The sequence below is a fragment of the Equus przewalskii genome, chromosome 10 (assembly GCF_037783145.1).
Source record: "Equus przewalskii isolate Varuska chromosome 10, EquPr2, whole genome shotgun sequence".
NCBI lineage: Eukaryota > Metazoa > Chordata > Mammalia > Perissodactyla > Equidae > Equus > Equus przewalskii.
In genome coordinates this window covers 59,310,436-59,333,046 of record NC_091840.1, presented here as the reverse complement: position 1 = coordinate 59,333,046, position 22,611 = coordinate 59,310,436, and the positions used below count along the sequence as shown (strand labels likewise).

Below are 22,611 nucleotides of genomic sequence, written 5' to 3'. Positions count from 1 at the left end.
GGTAGAATTCCCCAGGAAAGCTGTCTCGTCTTGAGATTTTAGTCTTTGGGATGATTTTGATTACTGTTTCAATCTCTTTACCTGTGATTGGTCTGTTCAAATTATCTATTTCTTCTTCTTTTTTTTTAAAAGATTTTATTTTTCCTTTTTCTCCCCGAAGTCCCCTGGTACAGAGTTGTGTATTTTTAGTTGTGGGTCCCTCCAGTTGTGGCATGTAGGATGCCACCTCAGCGTGGCCTGATGAGCAGTGCTATGTCCACGCCCAGGATTTGAACCAGCAAAACCCTGGGCCACCGAAGCAGAGTGCATGAACTTACCCACTCAGCCATGGGGCTGGCCCCTGTATTACTTCTTGATTCAGCTTTGGGAGGTTGTAAGAATCTAAGAATTTATCCATTTCCTCTAGATTATCCATTTTGTTGGCATATAGTTTTTCATAGTATTCTCTGTTATTTCTCCTCTTTCGTTTCTGATTTTGTTTATCTGAGCTATCTCTTTTTTTTCTTTGTAAGTCTGGCTAGGGGTTTGTCAATTTTATTTATCTTCTCAAAGAACCAGCTCTTTGTTTCATTGATCCTTTCTACTGCCTTTTTTGTTTCAATAGTATTTATTTCTGCTCTGATTTTTATTATTTCTCTCCTTCTGCTGACTTTGGGCTTTGTTTGTTCTTCTTTCTCTAATTCGGTTAGGTGTAGTTTAAGATTGTTGATTTGGGATTTTTCTTGTCTGTTAAGATGTGCCTGAATTGCGATGAATTTCCCTCTTAATGTGGCTTTTGCTGTATCCCATACTGAGTTGGTATGGCATGTTATCATTTTCATTTGTCTCCAGGTATTTTTTTATTTCTTCTTTAATTTCTTCAATGATCCATTGCTTGTTCAGTAGCGTATTGTTTAATCTCCACATCCTCGTGCCTTTCTCAGCTTTTTTCTTGTAATTAATTTCTAGCTTTATAGAATCATGATCGGAGAAGATGCTTGTTATTATTTCAATTTTTTTAAATTTGTAGAGGCTTGCCTTGTTTCCCAACATATGATCTATCCTTGAGAATGTTCCATGCGCACTTGAGAAGAATGTGTATTCTGCTGGTTTTGGATGGAGTGTTCTATATATGTCTATTAAGTCCAACTGGTTTAGCTTTTCATTTAATTCCACTGTTTCCTTGTTGATTTTCTGTCTGGATGATCTGTCCATTGATGTGAGTGGGGTGTTGAGGTCCCCTACTTTTATTGTATTATTATTAATATCTTCTTTTAGGTTTGTTAATATTTGCTTTATGAACTTTGGTGCTCCTGTATTCAGGGTATGGATATTTATAAGTGTTATGTCTTCGTGCTAGAGTGTCCCTTTGATCATTATATATTGCCCCCTTTGTCTCTCTTTACCTGTCTCATCTTGAAGTCTACTTTGTCTGATATAAGTGTTGCGACACCTGCTTTCTTTTGTTTGCCATTGGCTTGGAGTATCGTCTTCCACCCCTTCACTCTGAGCCTGTGTTTGTCCTTGGAGCTGAGATGTGTTTCCTGGAGGCAGCATATTGTTGGGTCTTGTTCTTTAATCCATCTCTCCACTCTGTGTCTTTTTATTGGAGAATTCATTCCATTTACATTTAGGGTGATTATTGATGTATGAGGGCTTAATGCTGCCATTTTATCACTCATTTTCCAGTTTTCCTGCGTTTCCTTTGTTTCTCATCCTGTTTGTTTTGGTCTACCCATTGAATTATGTAGTTTTTTTATGATGTGTTTCTTTGTTTTCTCCTTATTTATTCTTTGTGTCTCTGTTCTGCTTTTTTGTTTAGTGGTTACCCTGAGGTTTCTACTCAGAATCTCGTGTATAAGATAGTCCATATTCTGATGGCCTCTTGTTTGCTTAGTCTCAACCGATTCAGACTCTTTCCTCCTCCCCTCCTAAATTGTTTTTCTCACATCCTATTCCATCTTGTCTTGTGAGTCTGTGGCTAAAATGACAGGATTGTCTTTGTTTTTGGTGTTTTCCTTCCCTTTAGCTTAATGCTATGCTTGAGTATTTGCTATCCTATTCCGATTCTGTCTACCTGTTTATCTCCTTACTCTGTGCTTTGTGACCACTGTCTCCAGTTTTGTTTTTTTTTTTCAGGTATGAGGGCCTTCTTGATGATTTCTTTTGTGTGGGCTTCTCATGGCTACAAAGTCCCTTAGTTTTTGTTTGTCTGGGAAAGTTTTTATTTCTCCCTCATAGCTGAAGGATATTTTTGTTGGATAGAGTATTCTTGGCTGAAAATGTTTGTGTTTGGAAGATCTGAATATGTCATTCCATTCTCTCCTAGCTTGTAAGGTTTCTGCAGAGAAATCCACTGAAAGTGTGATAGGGGTTCCTTTGTAGCTTATTTTCCTCTGCCTTGCTGCCCTTAGTATTCTTTCTTTGTCATTCATTTTTGCCAGTTTTACTACTATATGCCTTGCAGCAGGTCTTTTTACATTGACAAATCGAGGATATCTGGAAGCCTCTTCCACACAGACTTCCCTCTCTTTCCCTAGGTTTGGGAAGTTCTCTGCTATTATTTCTTTGAACATGCTTTCTGCTCCATTCTCCTTCTCAAATACCTATAATTCTTATGTTGCATTTCTTAATTGAGATGGATATTTCTCAGAGACTTTCTTCATTTCTTTTTAGTCTTAGTTCTCTCTCCTCCTCTATCTGGAGCATTTCAACATGTCTATCTTTGATTATGCTGATATGTTCCTCTATGGTGTCCACTCAGGCATTCAAGGAATCTGTATTTTGTTTTATCTCATCAATTGTGTCTTTCATCTCTAATACTTCTGACTGATTCTTATTTATAGTTTCCATCTCTTTTGTGAAGAAGCTCCTGAACTCGTTGAATTGTTTCTCTACATTCTGTTTAACCTCGTTGAGTTTTTTGATGATAGCTATTCTGAATTCATTGTTGTTTAGATTACATATTTCTGTCATATTTCCTCAGGACTCAATTCTGGGTACTTGTTTTCTCTCTGGTCTGGAGATTTGATGTAGTGTTTGATATTGCTAGAGGAGGTGGGTTGGATCTTAAGCATTCTGCTATTGTTTAGTTACAGTTACCACCTATCGCCACTGGGTGGGGGTCAAGACCCATGTATTCTGAGCCCTCTGCCTTCAGCCAAGATCCCAGGCAGTGGAGTGGGTGCAGGGCAGGTGGGGGGAGAGGTGCTTTCTCCTGCATGCACTCCAGGCTTTCTCGCTCTGATCTCACTATCTTGCTCTCCTGGGGTGTTGGCTTAATGTCACCCCCCATGAAAGCTTTCGCCCCAGTAGAGGTCTTCCCTCTAGGCTGCACAGGCTTTGGTGGTCCTTGATGTTCCTATGAACGAACATCCCATGCCCCGTTCCTTCCCTCACAGATCCTTTCACGGTCGCAGATCACAGTCTTTAGTGGAGGGAGCGAAGATTTCTCCTACTCCATTCCAGCTCCTCCGAGGAGACCTCCAGCCTCTCCACCCTCTGTCATGTGGCTACGTGTCTTGCCTACATTTTTATGTTGTGTTAGGATGTCCTCTGTTGGAGGATGGATGCCCCTTTTCATTGTATGTTAGAGGGGAGAGATTCCTGGGCAAGTCCACTCTGCCATGATGCTGACGTCACTCTCCTCCTTTCTCTTTAAGTGACGTTTCCTTTATTTATTTTCACGCTGTTCGCAGTCACTCTCCCCTGCCCCCTCTTCCCAGCCCCTGGCACCACTAAGCTACTTTCTGTCTCTATGCATTTACCTGTACTGGACATGCATATAAATGGAATCGTAACATCTTTGGCCTTTTGTGTCTGACCTCTTTCACTTAACAGAATGTTTTCCAGGGTCACTGTGTAGTAGCGTGCATCAGCACTTCATTCGTTTTCATGGTTGAATAATATTCCACTGTGTGGATAGACCACAATTTGTTTATCCATTTACTAGTTGATGGACATTTGGATTGTTTCCACCTTTTGTCTGTTGTGAACACTGCAGCTATGAATACTCAAGTACAAGTTTTGTTTGAGTGTCTGTTTTTAGTTCTCTTAGTTATACACCTAGGAGTGGAATTGCTGGGTCATAGGCTAATTGCATGTTTAACTCTTTGAGGAACCCCCAGGCTGTTTTCCATAGTAGTGGCCCCATCTTACATTCCCTGCAGCAATGCACAAGGGTCCCAATTTCTGCCTCTGTCCTTGCAGTCCTCATGTCGGGCCAGCAGGAACACAGTGAGCGGCTACTTCCTGGCGGGCCGGGACATGACGTGGTGGCCGGTGAGTGGCCCCTGACTCCTCCGACCCCCGCTTGGGGCGTCCACACCTGACATCTACGTCAGCTAGCATCCACAGCCCTTGGGTCGGCCACTTTGCGTGTCTTCCTCCCCAAGGTCACCGCCCAGGCCGGCTTGAGCAGCCTAGGCTGAGGCTGGCAGGGGGTCCCCGAACTTGGGAGGTAGGGATGGGGTGTGGGAAGTTGTGTAAAGTGCAGAGGCTTTGCAGTCTGGGTGGGCCTGCAGCTGATTCCCTCCCCTCTCTCCCCTCCAGATCGGAGCCTCCCTCTTCGCCAGCAGTGAGGGTGCGGGCCTCTTCATCGGACTTGCAGGCTCAGGTGCAGCTGGAGGCCTGGCTGTGGCGGGCTTCGAATGGAATGTGAGCTCCTGGAGGGGCATGCAGGCTGTGGGAGGGCGCGGCAGCCTCGAAAGGCCTTGGACGGGGGCTCCGTGGGAGTCCACCCCCAATGGCGCAAGGGCACCTCCCAGCAGCTCGAGTCAGCCAATGTCCAGATGGGCTCTGTGTTGCGGTGTCCTTGAGGACGTCTGGTCTTCCAAATGCCAGCACACTGGATAGGCCAGCAGGAAGGGAGCTCTTGGCCTTGGTCCAGGCCATCTGTTTACAGAGGCACGGGGAGGGGAAGGAGTCACCCCAGGTTGTCATGCAGGTCAGGCCTCCAGACCACTGGTCCAGCTGCGTCTCTGGAGCATGTCTTGTGGGAGCTGTGCCTGTTGTCCTCACCCTGCCTTTGTACCCCTCAGGCCACGTACGTGCTGCTGGCCCTGGCGTGGGTGTTCGTGCCTATCTACATCTCCTCGGAGGTGAGTCTGCTCCTGGGACCTCAGGACAGCCTCTCCTGGGTCTGGGCCCTGGTCTGAGTTGGTGGTGGTGATGGGCAGGAGCCCCTGGCTTCACTCACAAGTTGGGGATCTCTCAGGGCTGGGTTTGTAATTAGTCCAACTAACATTCTTACCAACCCACCAAGGCAGGTCCCCAGGACCTCAGCCCGGGTGCCTTGTCTGATGGTTTCCACTGGCCCTGCGTGCTGCATCTTGGGGATGATGCTCCACCTGCCCGGGCAAACAGGCTGCACACCTGGGCACACACCTGGATGGCGTGCCTGGGCAACACTCGACTCTGCCCTCTCCTTTAGCCCCAGCTGGGCAGTCACTAAGTCCAGTGGATCCCATTTCCTGCATCTCTCTCAGTGTGCCCCCTACTCTGCTCCTCACTGCCACCTTCCCCATCCAGCCCATCATAGCCCATGTGGATGTGTCACAACAGCCTCCAGACTTGTCCCACTGTCCCCAGCCACAGCCCCTCCAATCCGCTCCTCTTATCAGCCCTGGAGAGCCAACGTCAGCCTGCAACTCCCCTGCCGAGCACCCTGAGGACATGGTCAGAACCCTTAGCCTGCAATTCAGGGCCCGGCGCCAGTCGGGGGGCTGGGCCCTGCCCTGAGAAGCCCCTGGCCCTGAACGCCGGGCCTGGTCTCGGGCAGTGCTTACCCCACGCCCTGTGCCTCCCCAGATCGTCACCATGCCTGAGTACCTTCAAAAGCGCTTCGGAGGCCAGCGGATACGCATGTACCTGTCTGTTCTGTCCCTGCTCCTGTCCGTCTTCACCAAGATATCGGTGAGCTGCTCCCCACCCCAGCTTCCACCCAGCATAGCCTCTGAGGGCCCCTCCAACGGACCTGACATCCTCTCATCCATCTCTGCCTTATTTAACACTTGGGGAAACTGAGGCCCAGAGAGGGACAATGACTTGCCCAGGGTCACACAGTGAGTCTGTGACGCTGGTCCAGGAGCCCTGGAGTGTAGGCTCGGCAGCCTGCACAGCTCGGGGCAGCGCGGAGGCCCCAGGCTCTAGATGCTGGCACGTCAGGTGCTCTCAGTCTGAGGGCTTGGTGGGGTCCGGGCTTGGCCTGGGCGTCCTCCCGGGGAGCCGGGACCGCCCACCAGGGGGCGCCGAGAGCCCGCGCGTCGGGCCGGTTCCGAGGCTGCGCGGAGCCGAGGCCTCTGCCTGGGGCGGCAGCATCCCGGCCGAGCCCAGCCGGCCGCACCTGCCGACCGCGGGCGGCCCTCCCGGTGGGCGCCCCCGGCCCCTTCTCCTGGGCCTGGCCCCGGGCCGCGGGCAGGGCCGGAGGAGAAAGCACACTTCGGCTGTCAGTCGGCACTCGCTGGGGCTTGGCTTTCCTGGGCCCTGATTTTACGGATAGGGAAACCGAGGCCCAGGGAAGGGACAGAACTTGTCCCAGGCCTCCGGCGACGTCGCCGTGGTTCCCGCGCCTGCTCGGGGCGCCGGGGCGTAGGCGTGGGGCTGGAGCGCTCTCTCCTCGGCGGGGAAGTCGCCTCCGGGGCCCGTCAGCTGGGCGCGGGCCGGGGACAGCCCGGGCGAGCCGCTGATGTGCGGGGAGCGCGGCCGAGGGGCTGAGGGTCGCTGGTGGGCCGGGCCGCGGGCAGGGCGCCCCGGAACGAGGCCCTGGGAGGCGACGGCTCCTCGGGGGCCTGGTCCACCCTGAGCCCTCTCTGGGCCCCGGCGGGGGCTGACCTGCCGCTGACCCGCCCCCCTGCCCTGGGTGCGGAGCAGCGGGCCCGGCTCCTCCTGCGCGATGGGCCCGGGGGCGACTGCAGGGCCCCCAGCGCCGGCGCCTGTCGCGGGCGGGCTCGGGGGCGCTAGCGAGCGAGCGGGCGCCGCCTTCTTCACCTCGCAGGGGTCAAGAGCTCTGCTCCCCCGGCCCCGCCGAAGGGAGGCCCGGCCCGGGCTGCGCTCGAGGCCCAGGCCCGAAGTTCCCCCTCCTGCTCCTCCTGCCTCCCCCGCGCTTCCTGAGCCCCCGGAGCAGCCGGCCCGGAAGCCAGGGACACGGAAATAAGTGAGAGCCGGGCCGTGTCCCGCCGGAGCGGAGGGGGCCCGTGTGTCCACCGGGAGGGGCGGCGGCGAGCCTGCTGGGGTCGGCCTTTGAGCTGGGCTCTGACGGAGGAAGGGATACAGCTGGGGCAGGGGGACAAATGCCAAGGAGAGTGGGGCGCTGTAGGATGTGTCTGGGGGGTGGTCGAGTCAGGAGCCTAGACTCTGGGGGTCTCTAAGGCAGACGCTTTCGGGGACGAGGTAGGAAACTGTGAGGAGGAGCTGGGAGTGAGGTAATCGGGAGCGATGGAGACCGAGGCGACCCGGAGAGCGTGCTCCAGCGTTCACAGCACACAGATCTGGCGCTGCATCTGGTCTCAGGCTGCCGGTTCCCCACCCCCCGCCTCGAGGGCTGCAGGCAGAGATGGGGTTGGGGGTTCTGATGGTAAGGGGTCAAAGTAGCCAAAGGGCATCAGGCCTTTAAGCAGGGGAGTGACACGGTCAGGTCCGTTTGTCCCTCTGGCGCCTCCCAGAGGATGGACTGGAGGAGACAGAGGTGACAGGTGAGGAGGGCCTGCGGCGGGGTGGGGGTCTGGCGAGGCCGAGCTGTGGGCACAGGGGTTCTTTCACCCCCAGTCTCATCCTCTTGATATCTCCGCAAAAGAGTTTCTGTCTCACTCACAGAGCAAGCTTAAAGCGGGTGGCTTGGGCAGGACTTCCAGAAATGGCGGAGGGTTAAGTGGGAGGGTCCTTAGAGACCATCTTGTCCTGCAGCCCCAATTCACGGATGAGACCGCTGAGACCTAGAGAGAGGCCGTCACCCACTCAAGGTCAAGGTGGATCAGGCAGAGATCAGCATTAGAACACTGGCCTCAGTCCCCCAGCCCAGGGGCCCGACCGCTGCCCCACTGCACTGACACAGCCAGGAAGTGACACTTCAAACTCCACTTTGTGATGGGGGATGACTCAGTTTACCCACCGATAAAATGGGGAGCAGCTGACGTCAAGCCTGGGGCTTCAGCACCAAGCGGGTCTGTCCGGATGAAGCAGAGGGAAGTGAGAGGAGCACCTCTGCTGGGCTTGGCTTGCGAGGGATGGGGCTGTCCTGGCTGATGGCTTTGGGCTAAGGCTGTTTGAAGTGTCCAGCCGGCCCCCAGAGGCTGTGACCTCACTGGGCTGAGCCCAGGGAATGCCCCATGTGTCTGCACATCCGGAAGCCATCTCAGCTGCAGCCTGTCTGCACAGAGACCACAGGGCCCGCCTGCTGCCATCCCCCAGGCGGGGACACTGGTCTCAGAGACAACATGCGATGGCAGAGTGCAGAAAGCCCCACCCTGATCCTCAGACGGGGCTGGGGGGAACTGAGCTCTATCACTGTGTGGCCCTGGGTCAGTCATTTAACCTCTGAAAAATAGAGAAATCTGGCATGACACCCCAGGCCAGTTGGAGTAAAGGCCAACTGTGGCCTACAAGGCCCTCCAAGGTTTGGCCCCTGCTATGTTGCTGCCCTCACCTCTCCCTCTTCTGTTGCACATGTCACTCCAGCCACACTGGCCTTGAACTTCTGTGAACATGCCAGGCACAATACTGCCTCAGGGCCTTTGCACTTGCTGTAGCCTCTGTCTAGAATACCCTGGATATCTCCGTGGGGATTCCATCCATATCCCCCTCCTCTCTCAAGCCTTTCAGATCCCTCCTCCTCAACAAGGCCTACCCCTGCCCCCGCAGGTCCATGCGTCCTTACCTGCTCGCCCTTTTTCATACACATACTGTCTTCCGGCAGGCCGAATGATTTACGTCTGTCTCCTTCATTTTCTCCTCTGTTCACTGATGTATCCTAGTGCCACTATGCACCCGGCACACCTCACAGGACTGAGTGGAAGACACATGCCAGGGGTCAGTCAGCTCATTTTTTCTGGGAAGGGCTAGAGAGTAAATATTTCTGGTTTTGTGGACTATGTGCAAACTATTTGCCTATGCCGCTGGAGGGCGGAAGACAATGCCCTTGGGCGCGACTGGATCCACTCTGTGGGCGCTAGCGCGCCAAGCCCTGTTATTGGTGAACGTGCCTATTTACTGAGCACCTACTGTGCGCCAGGCATTGAGTGAGCCCAGGATGGTGAGCACGCTTTTCACTCTCAGGGAGCTTGTGTTCTAGACAGTGAGATAAATGAACTGACCAGTACAATTGTATGAAATGGTGAAAGTGTGATAGAAGCAGCAAAGGCAGGGCTGAACTCGAGAAGGGAGAGAGCAGGGGAACCGTCAGGCTGGAGTTGGGGAGAGCGGCCTGGGACGAAAATGCTGGCCTTGAAGCAGCATCCCAGGCTGGCAGCTGCAGGAAGCGGGTGGGCCCGGAGCCTGTGGAGCCATGGCCGGGCGAGGACCAGGGGCGGGAGGGCGCCGGTGGCGCAGGGCCGGGGCCGGGCGGGCGGTGGATCTGGTTCTGCATCGGGGGAAAGGCAGAGACGTCCTGATCTTCCTCCCAACCAGCCCAGTGGGCGGGGGCGTCGGGGCTTCCGAGGGTGGAGGCCTCAATGGGGATGGGCAAGCTTTGGGGACAGGGGATGTCAGGATGATGTTGGGGAAAATGCACGGTAAACTTGTGGTAAATGTCAGTGAGAACCACCCCAGCATCTCTGCAACCCTCTGAAGCGGGGAGAGGAGGGGTTCCGTGTAGGGGTGGCCGGCGCGGGGCAGGGCAGGGGCCCCCGAGGGCAGCCGGCAGATGAGCCCCAGCCTCCAGTCAGCTCAGCGGGCAGCCCCACACCCCCCCTCAGCCTCGCTCCCCCAGTGGCAGGGCAGGGGCCCCCCGAGGGCGGCCGGCAGATGAGCCCCAGCCTCCAGTCAGCTCAGCGGGCAGCCCCGCGCCCCCCCTCAGCCTCGCTCCCCCAGTGGCCTGGGCTCAGGTCCCTGCACGTCCGAGGAGACGGTGCAGGAGAGGGCCCCCTCTGTCCAGACCAGGAGCTCTCAGTCCCCAGGGTCGGCCCAGCGGCCTCGGGCCCTGCCTCATGGCCATGACCACGGGCTTCGCGCGGTCTTCTCCGTGCCGCGCCCTCATCCACGGAGTGGAGCGGGCCGTCACATCTACCTCTCAGAGCCGCAGGAGACGCTGGGAAGAAGGTGCTCAGGCAGCGTGCGGCACACGGCTTACCGAGCCCCAGCCAGCACTTCCCGGGGGAGCAGGCCTCGGAGGGTGGCTGGGTGTCTGGGCACGAGACGAGGGGGAGCAGCCACTGCAGGTAGAAGGTGTGGTGTGGGTGCGGCCTGGGCGTCATGCTTGGGGAAGAAGGGACGGGAGGTGGTGAGTGCAGTTGGTGGCACACGAGTTTGGAGTCAGATCACAGGAGAAAGCAGATGACCCCGGGCAATGGCCTGCAGCAGCGGGGAGCCATGGCAGGTCTCTGAGTGAGGGTGGAGCAGCGGCCGGAGGAGGCACAAGGCCCTTGAGAGCAGCCCCTCCTTTGAGATTCAGCTCCCTGGTGTTGTCGTTTCGATCTTGTTGCCAGAGTTTTGCCACTGTGGGCAAGTTCCTCCGGCTTGGCCTCCCAATTCTGCATGTGCTCCCCGGCCGTCCAGGGAGGGAGCCACAGAGGGGAGTCGGCTCCCTCGGAGTTCTTGCCTGCCCTTCCCCCAGCCTCCCCAGCCTGCAGGGGTCTGCAGAAGGGTCCAGCAGTGACGGAGGGTGCTGGGCACCCCTGCCTGCGTGTGGGCGCAAGTGCCTGCCCCTCTTCACATCCACTCCCCCATTTTACAGATAAGGGCCACTGAAGCTCAGGAGGTGAAGTGACCTGCTCAAAGCCAGGTGACCGGGACACAGTGGACCAGGGACACTGACCCAGATCCGTGTGGCTCTGGGTTCAGGGCTCTTAGCTTTTACCATCCTGCAGCCTGCCTGGGCCCACAGGAGAGAGAGCCAGGTCTGCAAAAGGAGAGGTCAGATGGGACCGCGGACGTCTAGAGGGCCTCCTCTTGGGACTCCTTGGAGCCTGCAGGCGAACGCACAGTGGCTGCTGTGGCTCCAGCGGCAGCAGCACGTTTACCAAACGCTGCGTAGAGCCCTGGAGGGAAGACAGCAAAGTCCCACCACAGCCCCTTTGTGCTGTTCCTGCCGCCTGTCACACACCTTGTCACTCTTGAGGGCCTACTGCCACGGCAGGAAGGGATACAGTCGTCCCTCAGTATCCGTGGGGGATGGGTTCCAGGAACCCTGCGGATACACAATCTGAGTCCGTTAAGTAAAATGGCGCAGTATTTGCATACATGTAACCTACGCTCACCCTCCTGTATACTTCGTCGTCTGTAGATTTCTTACAAGACCTAATACAACGTAAATGCTGTGTAGTTGTTATGCTGTATTGCTTAGAGAGTCATGACAAGAAAAAAAAGTCTGTACATGTTCAGTACAGACACAGCCATCCTAGGCCTGTGGATGCACAGTTGGTTGAACCCGCAAATTCAGGACTGCAGACATGGAGGGCTGACCATAACTGTCCCTGAGGAGCAGAGGGGTCAGGGGAGCAGGGCGTCTGCGAAGACTGAGTTCTGAAAGATGAGATGCAGAGACTGGAAAGTTCCAGACTGAGGGACCAGGTGAGCCACGAAGTGCTGGGTGCGGACCGGCGGCAGCTGGTGTGACCAGAGTCAACTGTGCTTGTGAAGGTTGGGCGCCCAGACCAGGCCTCCACTCTGAGGGCGGCTGGGGTCCAGGGAGGGGTCCTGAGCAGTGGCCGGAGGATGACCAGGTGGAGGAGGGGCTGCTGCTTCCTGGCCTTCTCTCGCCTGACAGCTCGTCTCTGATATCTGCCGGGGCCTGACCTTACGAAAGCCCTTGCCCTCCCTGTGCCTCAGTTTCTCCTGTGGTCTCATGGGGCAAGGAGCTTGAAGAGTCCTTCCTGCCTTGACATTCATCGGCTCTGAGCTTCCCTGCTGGGCCTGGGGGGGAGACCCCTCCCTCCTCCAGCACACACTCACTCTCTCATGCGCACACACAAACTCCCCCACACGCTGCCAAAGCCAGGGGCCCAGTGAGCGAGGCAGTTCTGAGCCCCTCCTCCTCTCCAGGAGAGGGCAGAGGAGGAGCCTGCAGGGAGAGGTGCAGGGGATGTGGGCTCTGAGGGAGATGCTGCTTCATGTGGGCCCGGGGCCTGCGGGAGCAGGGGCTCCAGGAGCCTGGCTCTGGGCAGTGCTGGTTGGCTCCCAGTTGGGCCAGTGGCAGGGCCAGCCGGAAGGGGCCGGCACCCCTGAGCCTCGTGTGGACTGGTCCACGCACTGGCAAGCTCAGCTGCCCCACAGCCTTGCCCAGCCTCCTCAGGAGTCTCTCGGCCCCAGAGGCTGTATTCCGGGTTGTCTCCCCTCTGCCGAGCCAGCACAGAATGGCAGGTTTGGAAATCTGGAGGGGGTGCAGCCCGCTGCCCAGCCCCGAGGTCCCGCAGGACGGGGCGCTGTCCTCCTGCCCTGCAGGTGATTGCTGTCTGTGGGCCCATTCCCACGAGAAGGTCGTAAGGCTTGCCTGGGGCTGCAGCTCCTGCCCCACGTGCTGCCCCAGGGTCAGCCTGAGACGGGGTCTCGGCTTTAGTTCCAACCCCACAGGGGAGCAATAAGCAAGACCAGCCCTCTGTCCCCCAGCCCACCCCGGGCACAAGTCCAGTCTCTTGTCCGGGGGACCCCTGCCTAACAGGGCGCAGAGAACAGGGGGCGCACCCAGCTGGACGTGGGCCTGGAGGCCAAGGCATACGGACCTGTTTTCTGAGGCCCACTAATCCGGGGCCCCCAGGAGCCCTCGTGGCCTCCTCGTCAAGGACCTGTGGGAACTGAGGGGACATCGCTCTGCCTTTGCCTCCCCGGGCAGGGCCAGAGGCAACAACGCTGCTCCTGGGGACACCAGCCACTTAGCACTTTCCTAACAACAGCACATCCCCTGCACGTGGCTCGTCCACAGCTAGGACCTCCTCCTACCCCTATGACAGCCCCGGGAGCAAGGGGTCTCCCTTTGCTCATCTGTGGGGCACTGAGGCCACACGGCGGGCGAGCGAATGGTGGAGTCGGGGCTGGCTCGCACTGTGGGTCCTGCGGTCACCTCGGCCTTTCCCCCCAGATCGACCTGTACGCGGGGGCTCTCTTCGTGCACATCTGCCTGGGCTGGAACTTCTACCTCTCCACCATCCTCATGCTCGTCATCACCGCCCTGTACACCATTGCAGGTACGGCGCCCCGCAGGGCTCGGATGGGGCTCCCGCAGAGGGGCCTGACCACGGGCGGTGGATCCGAGGCTGGTGGGAGCCCGGGGGCGGGAGCTGGAGGCAGAGGGCCACCTCTGGGAAGCAGTTGGTTTAGGTCAGACAGCTGGGGACTTGAAGCCCGGCTCTGCTGGCCCAGCTGCCTCGTCCCACAGCTCACTCACCTGTGAAAGGCAGGGGACACGTATGTGGAACAGCTGTCCCTCCTCCCGAGGCCAGGCCCCTCCAGCTCACTTGTTTCCTCTGCAGGAGGCCTGGCTGCTGTGATCTACACAGATGCCCTGCAAACGCTCATCATGGTGGTGGGTGCTGTCATCCTGACCATCAAAGGTGAGGGCTGTCCCGGCAGCAAGCCCTGTGCCATCCGGCTGCTGCCCTGCAGGACCCAGGCATCACTGCTGGGGATGTGGTGGGCTCCCTGGTCAAGCCATGAGGGTGACAGAGGCTGCCTGCTCTCCTCCTGTTCCCAGGGCCCAGCTGCATGTCGGTCACTAGATCTGGGCCAGCCCGCGTATGGCACAGAGCTGCCTCAGGAACACAGGGCCCGGCTCCAGGCTTGACCGTGAGGTGGGGCCAAGGCAGATGTGCAGACACACAATTAGGGGCCCACAAGACTCCCGGGCATCTGCTCCAGGTGTTTAAAATCATGTACAAGATGCCCGGAAGCACTGCAATGACTGCTGGGGGAGAAGGGAGTTGAGACAGATCGCTGATACCTGTCTGGGAGAGGGGAGGAAGCTCAGAGGGCTGCTCCGAAAGGAAGTGAACTCCCCGTCCCCAGAGGTATGCAAGCAGAGCCAGGAGCATCCCACAGAGGGCAAACAGGGGCCTTTAAAGTCTCTTCCAGCCTCAGACTCTAGGCTCCCGGGGCTGGGCAGTTCTGACCCTTGTACGGTGTGCGTCTGTCTGCTCCGAGCACCCGCCCCGGCCTAGCCTGGGCAATGATGCTGCGGGCCCAGTGTCCGGGCAACAGGCTTCCTGCTTGGCGAAGGCAGGGAGTGGGCCTGGGGCTGAGACAGGGGTTTTCCTGTGTCCAGGCTTCTGTGTATCTGCCTCCTCTCAGACCAGGGGCCCATGTCCCCAGAACCCACTGCCGAAGAGGGACCCAGGCAGCCAGGCCCAGTCTGGAGAGGACGGGAGTGATCGCAGACACAGCAAAAGCCACCGACGGGCCGGAGCTTGGCCCCGCGGGACCCTGACCCTGAGGCAGACAGGAACAGTGAGGAGGCGGATATGGTCTGGGCTCAAGAGGAAGGACCCCTGGCTCGAGCCCCAGCTGGCTGGCTGTATGACCTTGGTTGGGCCCTTGGCCCTTCTGGGACCTCAGTTTCTGCCTGAGTGCCATATCACCGCCAGCCATTCTCAGCTCCGCCAAAATCACGTCCTTCCGAGCCCCTCGGTCAGGGCTTCAACACTTTAGACTCCTCAGGAAAGGCCCTGAATGCCAAGAAAAAATACTGTTGCTTCCTTGAATCGACAGTCTGAAACCTGGCAGAGAACCCCGTACCCAAGGCCAACGAGCATCCAGAGGCCAACAGGACACTGGGGTGCCCACGTGCAAAATGCTCATTTAATAGTGTTATTTTAAATACAAATAAAATAGTCATTTGAACTCACCTATTTTTTTAAAACCCTCTACCCTCCGTGCCTTTCCAGACATTGGGAAAGGTAAAGTGGGGAAAAGTCAAGTTTGATGCAACAGGAAGTTACTTGTGAGATGAGGGCAGTGAAGCCGGGAGTCAGGGCCACCAGCAACAAACCAGTCCCTGTCCCCCAACCCCTCCAGCTTTCGACCAGATTGGCGGGTATGAGCAGCTGGCGGCAGCCTATTCCCAGGCCGTCCCAACCAGGATCATCGCCAACACCACTTGCCACCTGCCGCGCGCAGATGCCATGCACATGTTCCGAGACCCCTACACAGGGGACCTCCCGTGGACTGGGATGACCTTCGGTCTGACCATCATGGCCACCTGGTACTGGTGCACCGACCAGGTGAGTGTCAGCATCACTGCCTGCCCCACCTTCCTGCCGTCCGGGGTTGGCTCTGGAGGGTCGGGGCGGCCCCTCTGCCAATCCTCGGCGTGGCCCCTCGAACACCTGCACGGTGAGTCTGGGCTGGGGCCAAGGCCATGGACAGCCTGGCTCCAGGCCTGGGGACAGCGTGCTAGGGGTCCTTGTGGTCCCGGGGGGCCTGGGCCCTCCGTTTGGAATCGGATGAGGCCCACTGGCCACCGCCCGTCCTGGCCTTCAGGTGTTTCGACTGGGACAGTTTGGAGTATGGGATTCCAAAAGGACTTGGATGCTCCTCGGTGGCCCTGCCATCAGCCAGGGGGCTCCCAGAATCTGGCAGCGTGCGTGGCCCAGGGCCACCCTTGGCCTGCCAGTGATGGGGGCCTGCCACGGTTGGGCGTGCTTTCCTGGTAGAGCTCTGGACGCCTTCAGCAGTGGGGCGGCACCGTGCAGGTCCTGTGGTCCTTGACAGCCGTGGGAAGCCATCCTTATCTCTGGTCCCCGAGGCAGGGACTCCATAATAGTGGAACTTTGGGCCCTGGGAGAGAGAGAGCAGGGTAAGTGAGATCCCAGGAGACACTCCATCCCTTCCCTCGGGATCCTTGCCGGGCAGGCTGCAGCGGCAGCTTCTGGGTTTTCCTCCTGGCCCTGCCACTCACCAGCTGGTGGTCCTGGCCAAGTTTGTTTCAAATACTGGGTGTCTCAGTCTCCCCACGTGTCACATGGGAATAATCCTGCCTTTCGAGGTTGTGATAAGGCAAGTTGCACTGCTGCTCGATGCCCCTGCCCAGACTCCTCCATCTGTAAATGGGGCTGGGTGGGATTGTCGGAGGCAGTGCCTGGATGCGGTCCGGTGTCCTGGTGAGTGCGGTCCTGTCCTGCCCGAGCTGTGAACCCACCAGGTGACCTCAGATAGCCAATTTCCCTCTCTGGGCAGAAGCAGCTGCTGCCCCCGCCCCGCCTGCTCCAGAAGCCACGGGCAGCTACAGGCAGCACCGAGGGTGGGAAACAGCCTGGGAAGCAGCAGAACTCAGCGGCCACAGGCCTGACAATGCCCTCCCCTCTGGACCCGTGCCCCCAAGGGCTTCACCACGGGAATGGGGCAGCCAGACCTGGGGGTGAATGAGGGCAGTCTCCCTTTGCGGTAGGCCCGGCCAACCCGTGCACGGGCTGGAACTCTGAGGCCCAGCGGGCAGAACTGGGATGTGCGCCCAGAGCAGAGTGACTTCTCCTGGGACCAGGGCTGCCTGCCCGCGAGGGGAATGCTCAGCGTGTTCCCCCAAAGAGCCTCCCTGGGTTGGGACAGTGGGAAGCGATCCAGGCTGGGAGGCTTCAGAAACCCTGGGAGGTTGCGCCTCAACTTCCCCATCTGTCACGTGGTGCCCAAGATTCCCACGAGGGCTGCGCCTCACGTGTGGGCCTTCAGGGAACGCGTGGACCCAGAGCAGGTGTCTTCCCAGCTCCCCTGGGAGGGATGGGTGGGCGAGGGGCTGTGGAGGGTGTGCTGGCGGTGCCTGGACTGCCTGCTGGGCCAGCCTGGGCCCCTTCACCCCAGGGCACCTCGTTCCCTCCCCACTCAGCACGGGTCTGGCATGGCCCTGGTGTCTCTGGGGAGAACATCATTCAGGAGATTTTCCCATGAAGGCCAAGTGAACCAGCACACGGCCTGGCCTCGAGGTCAGGGCTGGAGGCCTTGTTGCCTGGATAAGACAGGGTCGGTCACACGGAGATGGAGACAGGACACCACTGACCCCAGGGGGGTCCAGAGTACCACTGGCACCAGAAGGCCACGGCCTGGCTTCAGTCTTACCCCACCTTGTCCTCCCGCTCAGGCTGGGTCTGCCCAGGGGGCAGCAGGGCCTTGGTCCAGAAGCCCCGCAAAGCAGGGACCAGCGGGCTGGGGCCACCTGCCTGCCTGGTCCTCCAGGTCCTGTTCTGCTGTGACCCTCACCAGTACCCAGGGGCTCTGCAGGGTGCCTGGAGGGCTGACCACTCAGTCCCTTGGACAGGGTAGCCCTCCAGGACGCCCAGTCTGGTCAGCGCCAGGTGGCAGCTCCACATGCTGGAACCACGGGTGGGTGCTCTCCGTCATCTTCGTTAGACTTTTCACTATCTCCCAGCTCATCCATAATACGTCGATGACACTCTCGTATCAGAAACAAACAAAACCAACAAGACAAGAGATAGAAGGCCTACAGGGCAGAGAGTGCCGGCCTGGGATCTGCCATGCCCTTCCCTGACCTGTTTCCCTGTCTATAGAATGGGGAGGCACACAGATGGGAAGGACCTCCTGGGGCCTGCCCACCTCGGCAGTGGCCTTCTGTTGCCTGCTGCTGCTGCAGCTCAGACGAAGGGTCTTCCTTTTAGGCAGCAGCAGCTGCATCAATCATAACAATGACCACAATGCTTCCGGCTCCTGATGCAGGCCAGGAGTGTTGGGTGGTACCCACACCTCATTTCACTCACGGGAAGGCTCCTGTCCCCATCTCACAGCTGAGGAGACGGACACCCGGGCCAGCTGAGGACTCCTCTGAAGGGTAGGGCCAGCATCCAAATGCTCCTGGGCTGGCACCGAGCCATGGCTGGCCCTGAGGTTGCACCCGCAGGGAAGCCTAAAATTGGGGAACTCGAGACCAGCCAGGCACAGCTTGGTGGTCTACAGAGCGGCCTCACTCAGTCCTTGCAGCAACCCTGCGGGTCCATGGGAGTCTCCCATTTTGTAGACAACGACACAGCCGTTCATGGGGGTGAAGCTGTGGCTTAGAGGCTGAGCATGGCAGTGAGTGCCGGCCTCCAGCACGGCCACGCTGGGCCTGTGTGAGAGGCGCGGGGAAGCAGGGGCCCGCTCACCCCGCAGGGGAAGTCCCGGCCTTGCTGCCCGCCACTTGCTCTGCTGGGGCGCCGAGCCTCAGCTTCTGCACCTGTAGAACGGGGCGACAGCAGCTGTCCCGCCTGCCTCCCCGAGCCGGCCACTGTGAGCACGGCGGGAATAATGGAGCATGATGTGCAGGGTTAGGGAAACGCTTCCTCTCTCCTCTGAGGAGCGCTGCCCGGGCTCCTGCCATCACAGGACATCAGAGAAGAAGGGTCTGTCCAGGACTGAGTCTAACCCCTCACTGTCCAGACAGGGAAACTGAGGCCCAAAGTGAGGCAAGGACTTGTCCCAAGTCATGGGAAGCCGGTGGAGAAACAGGGCTGCAATCAGCTTGTCCCGCATACCCAGTGCTGCCGCGCCAGCGCCCTGTAATCAAGGCTTCACGAGAGCCGTGGCTGGGGGGAAAAGCTGGGAGCGACCTGTTAGACCAGCATGTTTGCAAAATAAGTTAAAACCACAGGTAATTTCTACTTCTGAATTGCAGGTGGTGATCTAAACTGCAGAACAGATAAGGAAAAATATTTACGTTTAAAAGTTATAGATTGCACAACTCTGTGAACACTCTAGAAACCACCGAACTGCACACTTCATGTGGCTAAAAAGTATGTGAATTATATCTCAGTAAAAGTATTTTTAAAAAGTTAGATTTTTTTTTTTTAAAGTAGAATCATAATGTCAGAGTTGAGACAGATCTCAGATGCCATCAGTTCCAATTACCACCCCCCCTCCTCCCAATCTGCAGATCTGGAAACTGAGGTTTAGTTAGGATCCTCCTAAGGCTACGTAAGGAGCTGTCCTGAGGCAGTTTCCAGCATCCCTCAACTACTGACCTGCAAGCTTTCCAAAACCCCAGGTTGGAAAGCTCCTGACCTCTGCCAGTGACACAAACACAGCTGGTGCCAGTGTCTACACCTGCATTGTGTAAGCACACCAGCTGCACTCGGGAGAGTACAGGGGATCAGACGGTGGGTAGTCCCCGATACATCCGACCCAGGGTCTCTTCCAGCCCTGACAATCGGAGTGGCAGGCCAGGCAGGATCCACACGAGTAGCCTACTCGACAGTTGGGGAGACTGAGTCCCTGGAACGAGAGTACCTTGGCCCCTGGTGCTTGGTCAATGGGAGTGAGCTCTGCTCTGGGTGGAACTGTCAGGCTTGAGCTGTGGTGGTCTCGGGCGGGTCTGAGGCTAGCAGGGCAGAGTCTGTCTCATGCCGTGCCCTGAGGCCCATCAGGCAGAAATCCTGCCACAGGGGTCCCTGAGGGGGCTGGGACTCACTGCTTTCTTGTGTCCCCAGGTCATCGTGCAGCGGTCACTGTCTGCCCGGGACCTGAACCACGCCAAGGCGGGCTCCATCCTGGCCAGCTACCTCAAGATGCTGCCCATGGGCCTGATGATCATGCCGGGGATGATCAGCCGTGCACTGTTCCCAGGTAGGACAGGCGCCAGGGGCTGAGCTGGGGCTGCGGGACACCCAGGGTTCTGGGTCCTTGCCCTGCAAAGGTCACCAGAGGGGTGGCAAAGGATGGATGTGAGCCGTCTCCTGGCCTGGGGGAGCAGGGAGGAGAGTGGTCCCCAGGGCCACAATCAAAGGGACCGGCATGGAGGAGGCTTGGCATAACATCCAGACACCACTTAGTGCTGTGTGACCTAGGGGTGTAAAGGAACATCTCTGTGTAGCCACCATTTTCTCATCTGCAAACTAGGGAGTAGACCACTCACGTGGAAGGGCAGCGTCAACTTCCTGTAACGCCAGGCACCTGCAGCCTCTGGGTGTTTCTGGTGCGTTTCCTTTCAGCTCCTGGGAGTTGGCTTAGGTTGCCTTTAGGGACACTAGGGCTGAGGTCCCCAGAATTGGTAACGACCTGCCCACATGTGTGACCCTGGGTGCTTCCTTCCCCACCCCCGCCCCGGTCATCAGTTTCCCCATCTGTAACAAGGAAAGCTATGGGAGCCGGGCATGCAGCAGCCCAGCAGACGGCAGCGGTCCCGGGACCCCAGTGTGCAGGGACCCTGACCCACCTGTGCTTTCTTGTCCACGGAGCGCGGGGCCTGCGTCCTCCTCGGAGTGCCCACCTCCTCTCGCTCCTGATCCTGGGCCCAGGACGAGACAGCCTGGGGTCCACCAAAGGTCCCGTGGGTCATGTGGGGGGCACTCAGCTGTCGGCGGGGGGACTGGGCTGGCCCGTTGGCCACCTGCTCTGAATGGTGCCTCCGGAGAGGGGCCAAGCGCTCCCTCACCTCAAAATACTCGTCTGACACGGAAGAAGAGGCCACCGAAGGCCGCCGGGGGCCAGAGCCAAGGCCAGAGCTGCCCGAGAGGCTGTCCTGGTCACTGAGGGTCACATAGTCGTCGTCATTTTCCTCCTCTTCCCCATCCAGCCCATTGGGGATGGCTGGCCCCCTGCCATCGGGGTCATCCTGAGGCGTGGACAGCTGCCGCTGGAGCGGGGCATGGCCCGGGCCGGCCGTCCTGGACAGCCCGTGGTCTGCCCCATTCTGAGGCACCCCCTCTGCAGGGGTCTCCAGGGCCCAGCCGACACCACTGCTGTCCTGGGCAAGCACATCTGCTACAGGGACTGTCCGGGGCTTGGGCACCGGGGGCCGTGATTCAGGGTCCCCCCGGGGGAGGCCATTCTCAGCTGGGACCCCGTCCTGAGGGGCCCTGGGCGCCGGGGCGGGGCTGCAGTCCTGGCTCTGCCTCCACTGGGCGCTGGCCTGGGACGTGTCTCGGATCTTGATACGGTTCATCTGGCTGGGCTGGGGGTTCCAGATATTGGGGTCGATGATATTGATGTAGCCCAGGATGTCACTGCCAGGCTCTGGGTCCGGCTCCACCCACGTGGGCAGGTACTCGAACATGTTGGCCCGCTCCAGGTTGAGCAGCCCCGGGTGGACGGGCAGGAGCGGCTCGGGGAGGTCTCCCGGCCGCTCGGCCAGCGCTGCACCCTGCGGCCCTGGAGGCCTCTTGACATCTTGCTTCTCAGAGGAGCTCTTGGCAATCTCGTCGGCACTCTTGGCCTTGACCAGCGCATACTTGGGGTTGACAAGCTTCTTGGCCACGGTGCCTGAGGGCACCAACGGGACCACGGAGGGCAGCACAATGGGCTCTGGCTCGGGCTCCTTCTCCATGGGGATGCCCTTGAGACTGACACTGTGCGACATGAGGTACAGCTCCTGGAACTGCCGGTCGAACATCTCTACCACCTGGCCAGACAGCACGGAGATCACATTCCGGTCCGTCCTTGCGGCTGACCACGTGAAGCTACAACACAGGGGGAGGGGCAGCCAGGTCAGGCACGTGGGGACCTGCCTCCTCCCCTGGGCCCTGAGACCACCTGCAGTGGGCGTCTGAGCAAGCCACTGTCCACCCACAGGCTGGTGTTCATCAGCCTGTGGCTTGTGGGGCCCTGGGACTGGATCGAGAAGCAAGCAGACCAGAGGACGGGGCACCAGCCTTGGGGTCAGACCTCGTGCAACTCAGTTACCTGGAGCCACTCTCAGCCATGTAAAACAGACCGTGCTGCGCTGCTCTTGGGTGCCACAGCACCCCTTACGGCTGCATGCAGAATGCCCAGGGCAGCCCGGCACCTGGCGTCGTCCAGCATACAGTGGCTGGTGCTGTCACTGATGTCTCTGACCAATGACCAGAGTGACTGCCCTGTGAGCTCGGGAAGATGCAGCTTGGCCTAGCCCACACCCCACCTCCAGGCTGGAGCAACAGTCGGCAGACAAAAGCCTTCCTCGGCCTGCTTCCGGGGCGGGCGGGCGGCGTGCGGGCGTGCCCCAGCCTCGCTCACGCCTCAGCAGTTTTGGGACCAATGAACCGGAATAACCAGGGTGTCATAAGGCAGGATTACAGGCAGAAACCCGGTGGGAACCAGAGCCGCCTCTCCCCTGAGCCCCGAGAAAGCAGAAGAGTCACCTGTAAGAGCCACAGATGGCCCTGTCTCCATCCACGAACATGAACTTCTGGGCCAGCGCGCCCTTGAACTTGGTGGCCGACCTCGTGAAGAACTCTGTGCCCCCGCTGCTCCGCACCCTGAGGTTCTGTGTTGGGCGATGAGAGACAGAATTACACAGTGGCACCGGCCACACCAGGGGCGCCAGCCTCTGCCCAGGGCTCACGGAGGGCTTTGGGGGAGCTCTCACGGGGAAGGACAAGGTGGCGAGGCCTGGAGAAAGGGCTGGTGTGCGTGGGACCACAGGGTCTGGGCCAAGGCTAGAAGCGGTGGGACACGAAACGAGAGGAGAGTAGGGGCTGGTGACAAAGGGCGCAGTGCAGGATGGACTGGGCGTGGCCTGAAGGGTGTCCACAGAGCAGCCCCACCAAGACAAGAGCCGGCTGGCCAGGCCGGGGTGGGAAAGGCTGCTGCAGGTGG

At 58.4% G+C, this 22,611-nt stretch overlaps 2 protein-coding genes across 2 annotated transcripts in view; one reads left to right on the top strand and one right to left on the bottom strand.

The window, feature by feature from the left end:
* Positions 1-22,611, top strand: part of SLC5A10 (solute carrier family 5 member 10) — a 74,841-nt gene that overhangs the window by 14,040 nt on the left and 38,190 nt on the right. Inside the window, exons 3-10 of the mRNA XM_070563582.1 lie at positions 4,189-4,260; positions 4,531-4,635; positions 5,019-5,078; positions 5,788-5,892; positions 13,205-13,310; positions 13,596-13,676; positions 15,133-15,338; positions 19,527-19,662. Coding sequence (XP_070419683.1) covers positions 4,189-4,260; positions 4,531-4,635; positions 5,019-5,078; positions 5,788-5,892; positions 13,205-13,310; positions 13,596-13,676; positions 15,133-15,338; positions 19,527-19,662 — 871 coding nt within the window. The remainder of the gene's footprint in view (positions 1-4,188; positions 4,261-4,530; positions 4,636-5,018; positions 5,079-5,787; positions 5,893-13,204; positions 13,311-13,595; positions 13,677-15,132; positions 15,339-19,526; positions 19,663-22,611) is intronic.
* Positions 14,895-22,611, bottom strand: part of FAM83G (family with sequence similarity 83 member G) — a 30,135-nt gene continuing 22,418 nt past the window's right edge. The window contains exons 4-6 of the mRNA XM_070563581.1: positions 22,155-22,279; positions 20,252-21,494; positions 14,895-15,894 (exon numbers count right to left, since the gene is read on the bottom strand). Of these exons, the coding sequence (XP_070419682.1) occupies positions 15,511-15,894; positions 20,252-21,494; positions 22,155-22,279 (1,752 nt within the window). The 3' untranslated portion in view covers positions 14,895-15,510. The remainder of the gene's footprint in view (positions 15,895-20,251; positions 21,495-22,154; positions 22,280-22,611) is intronic.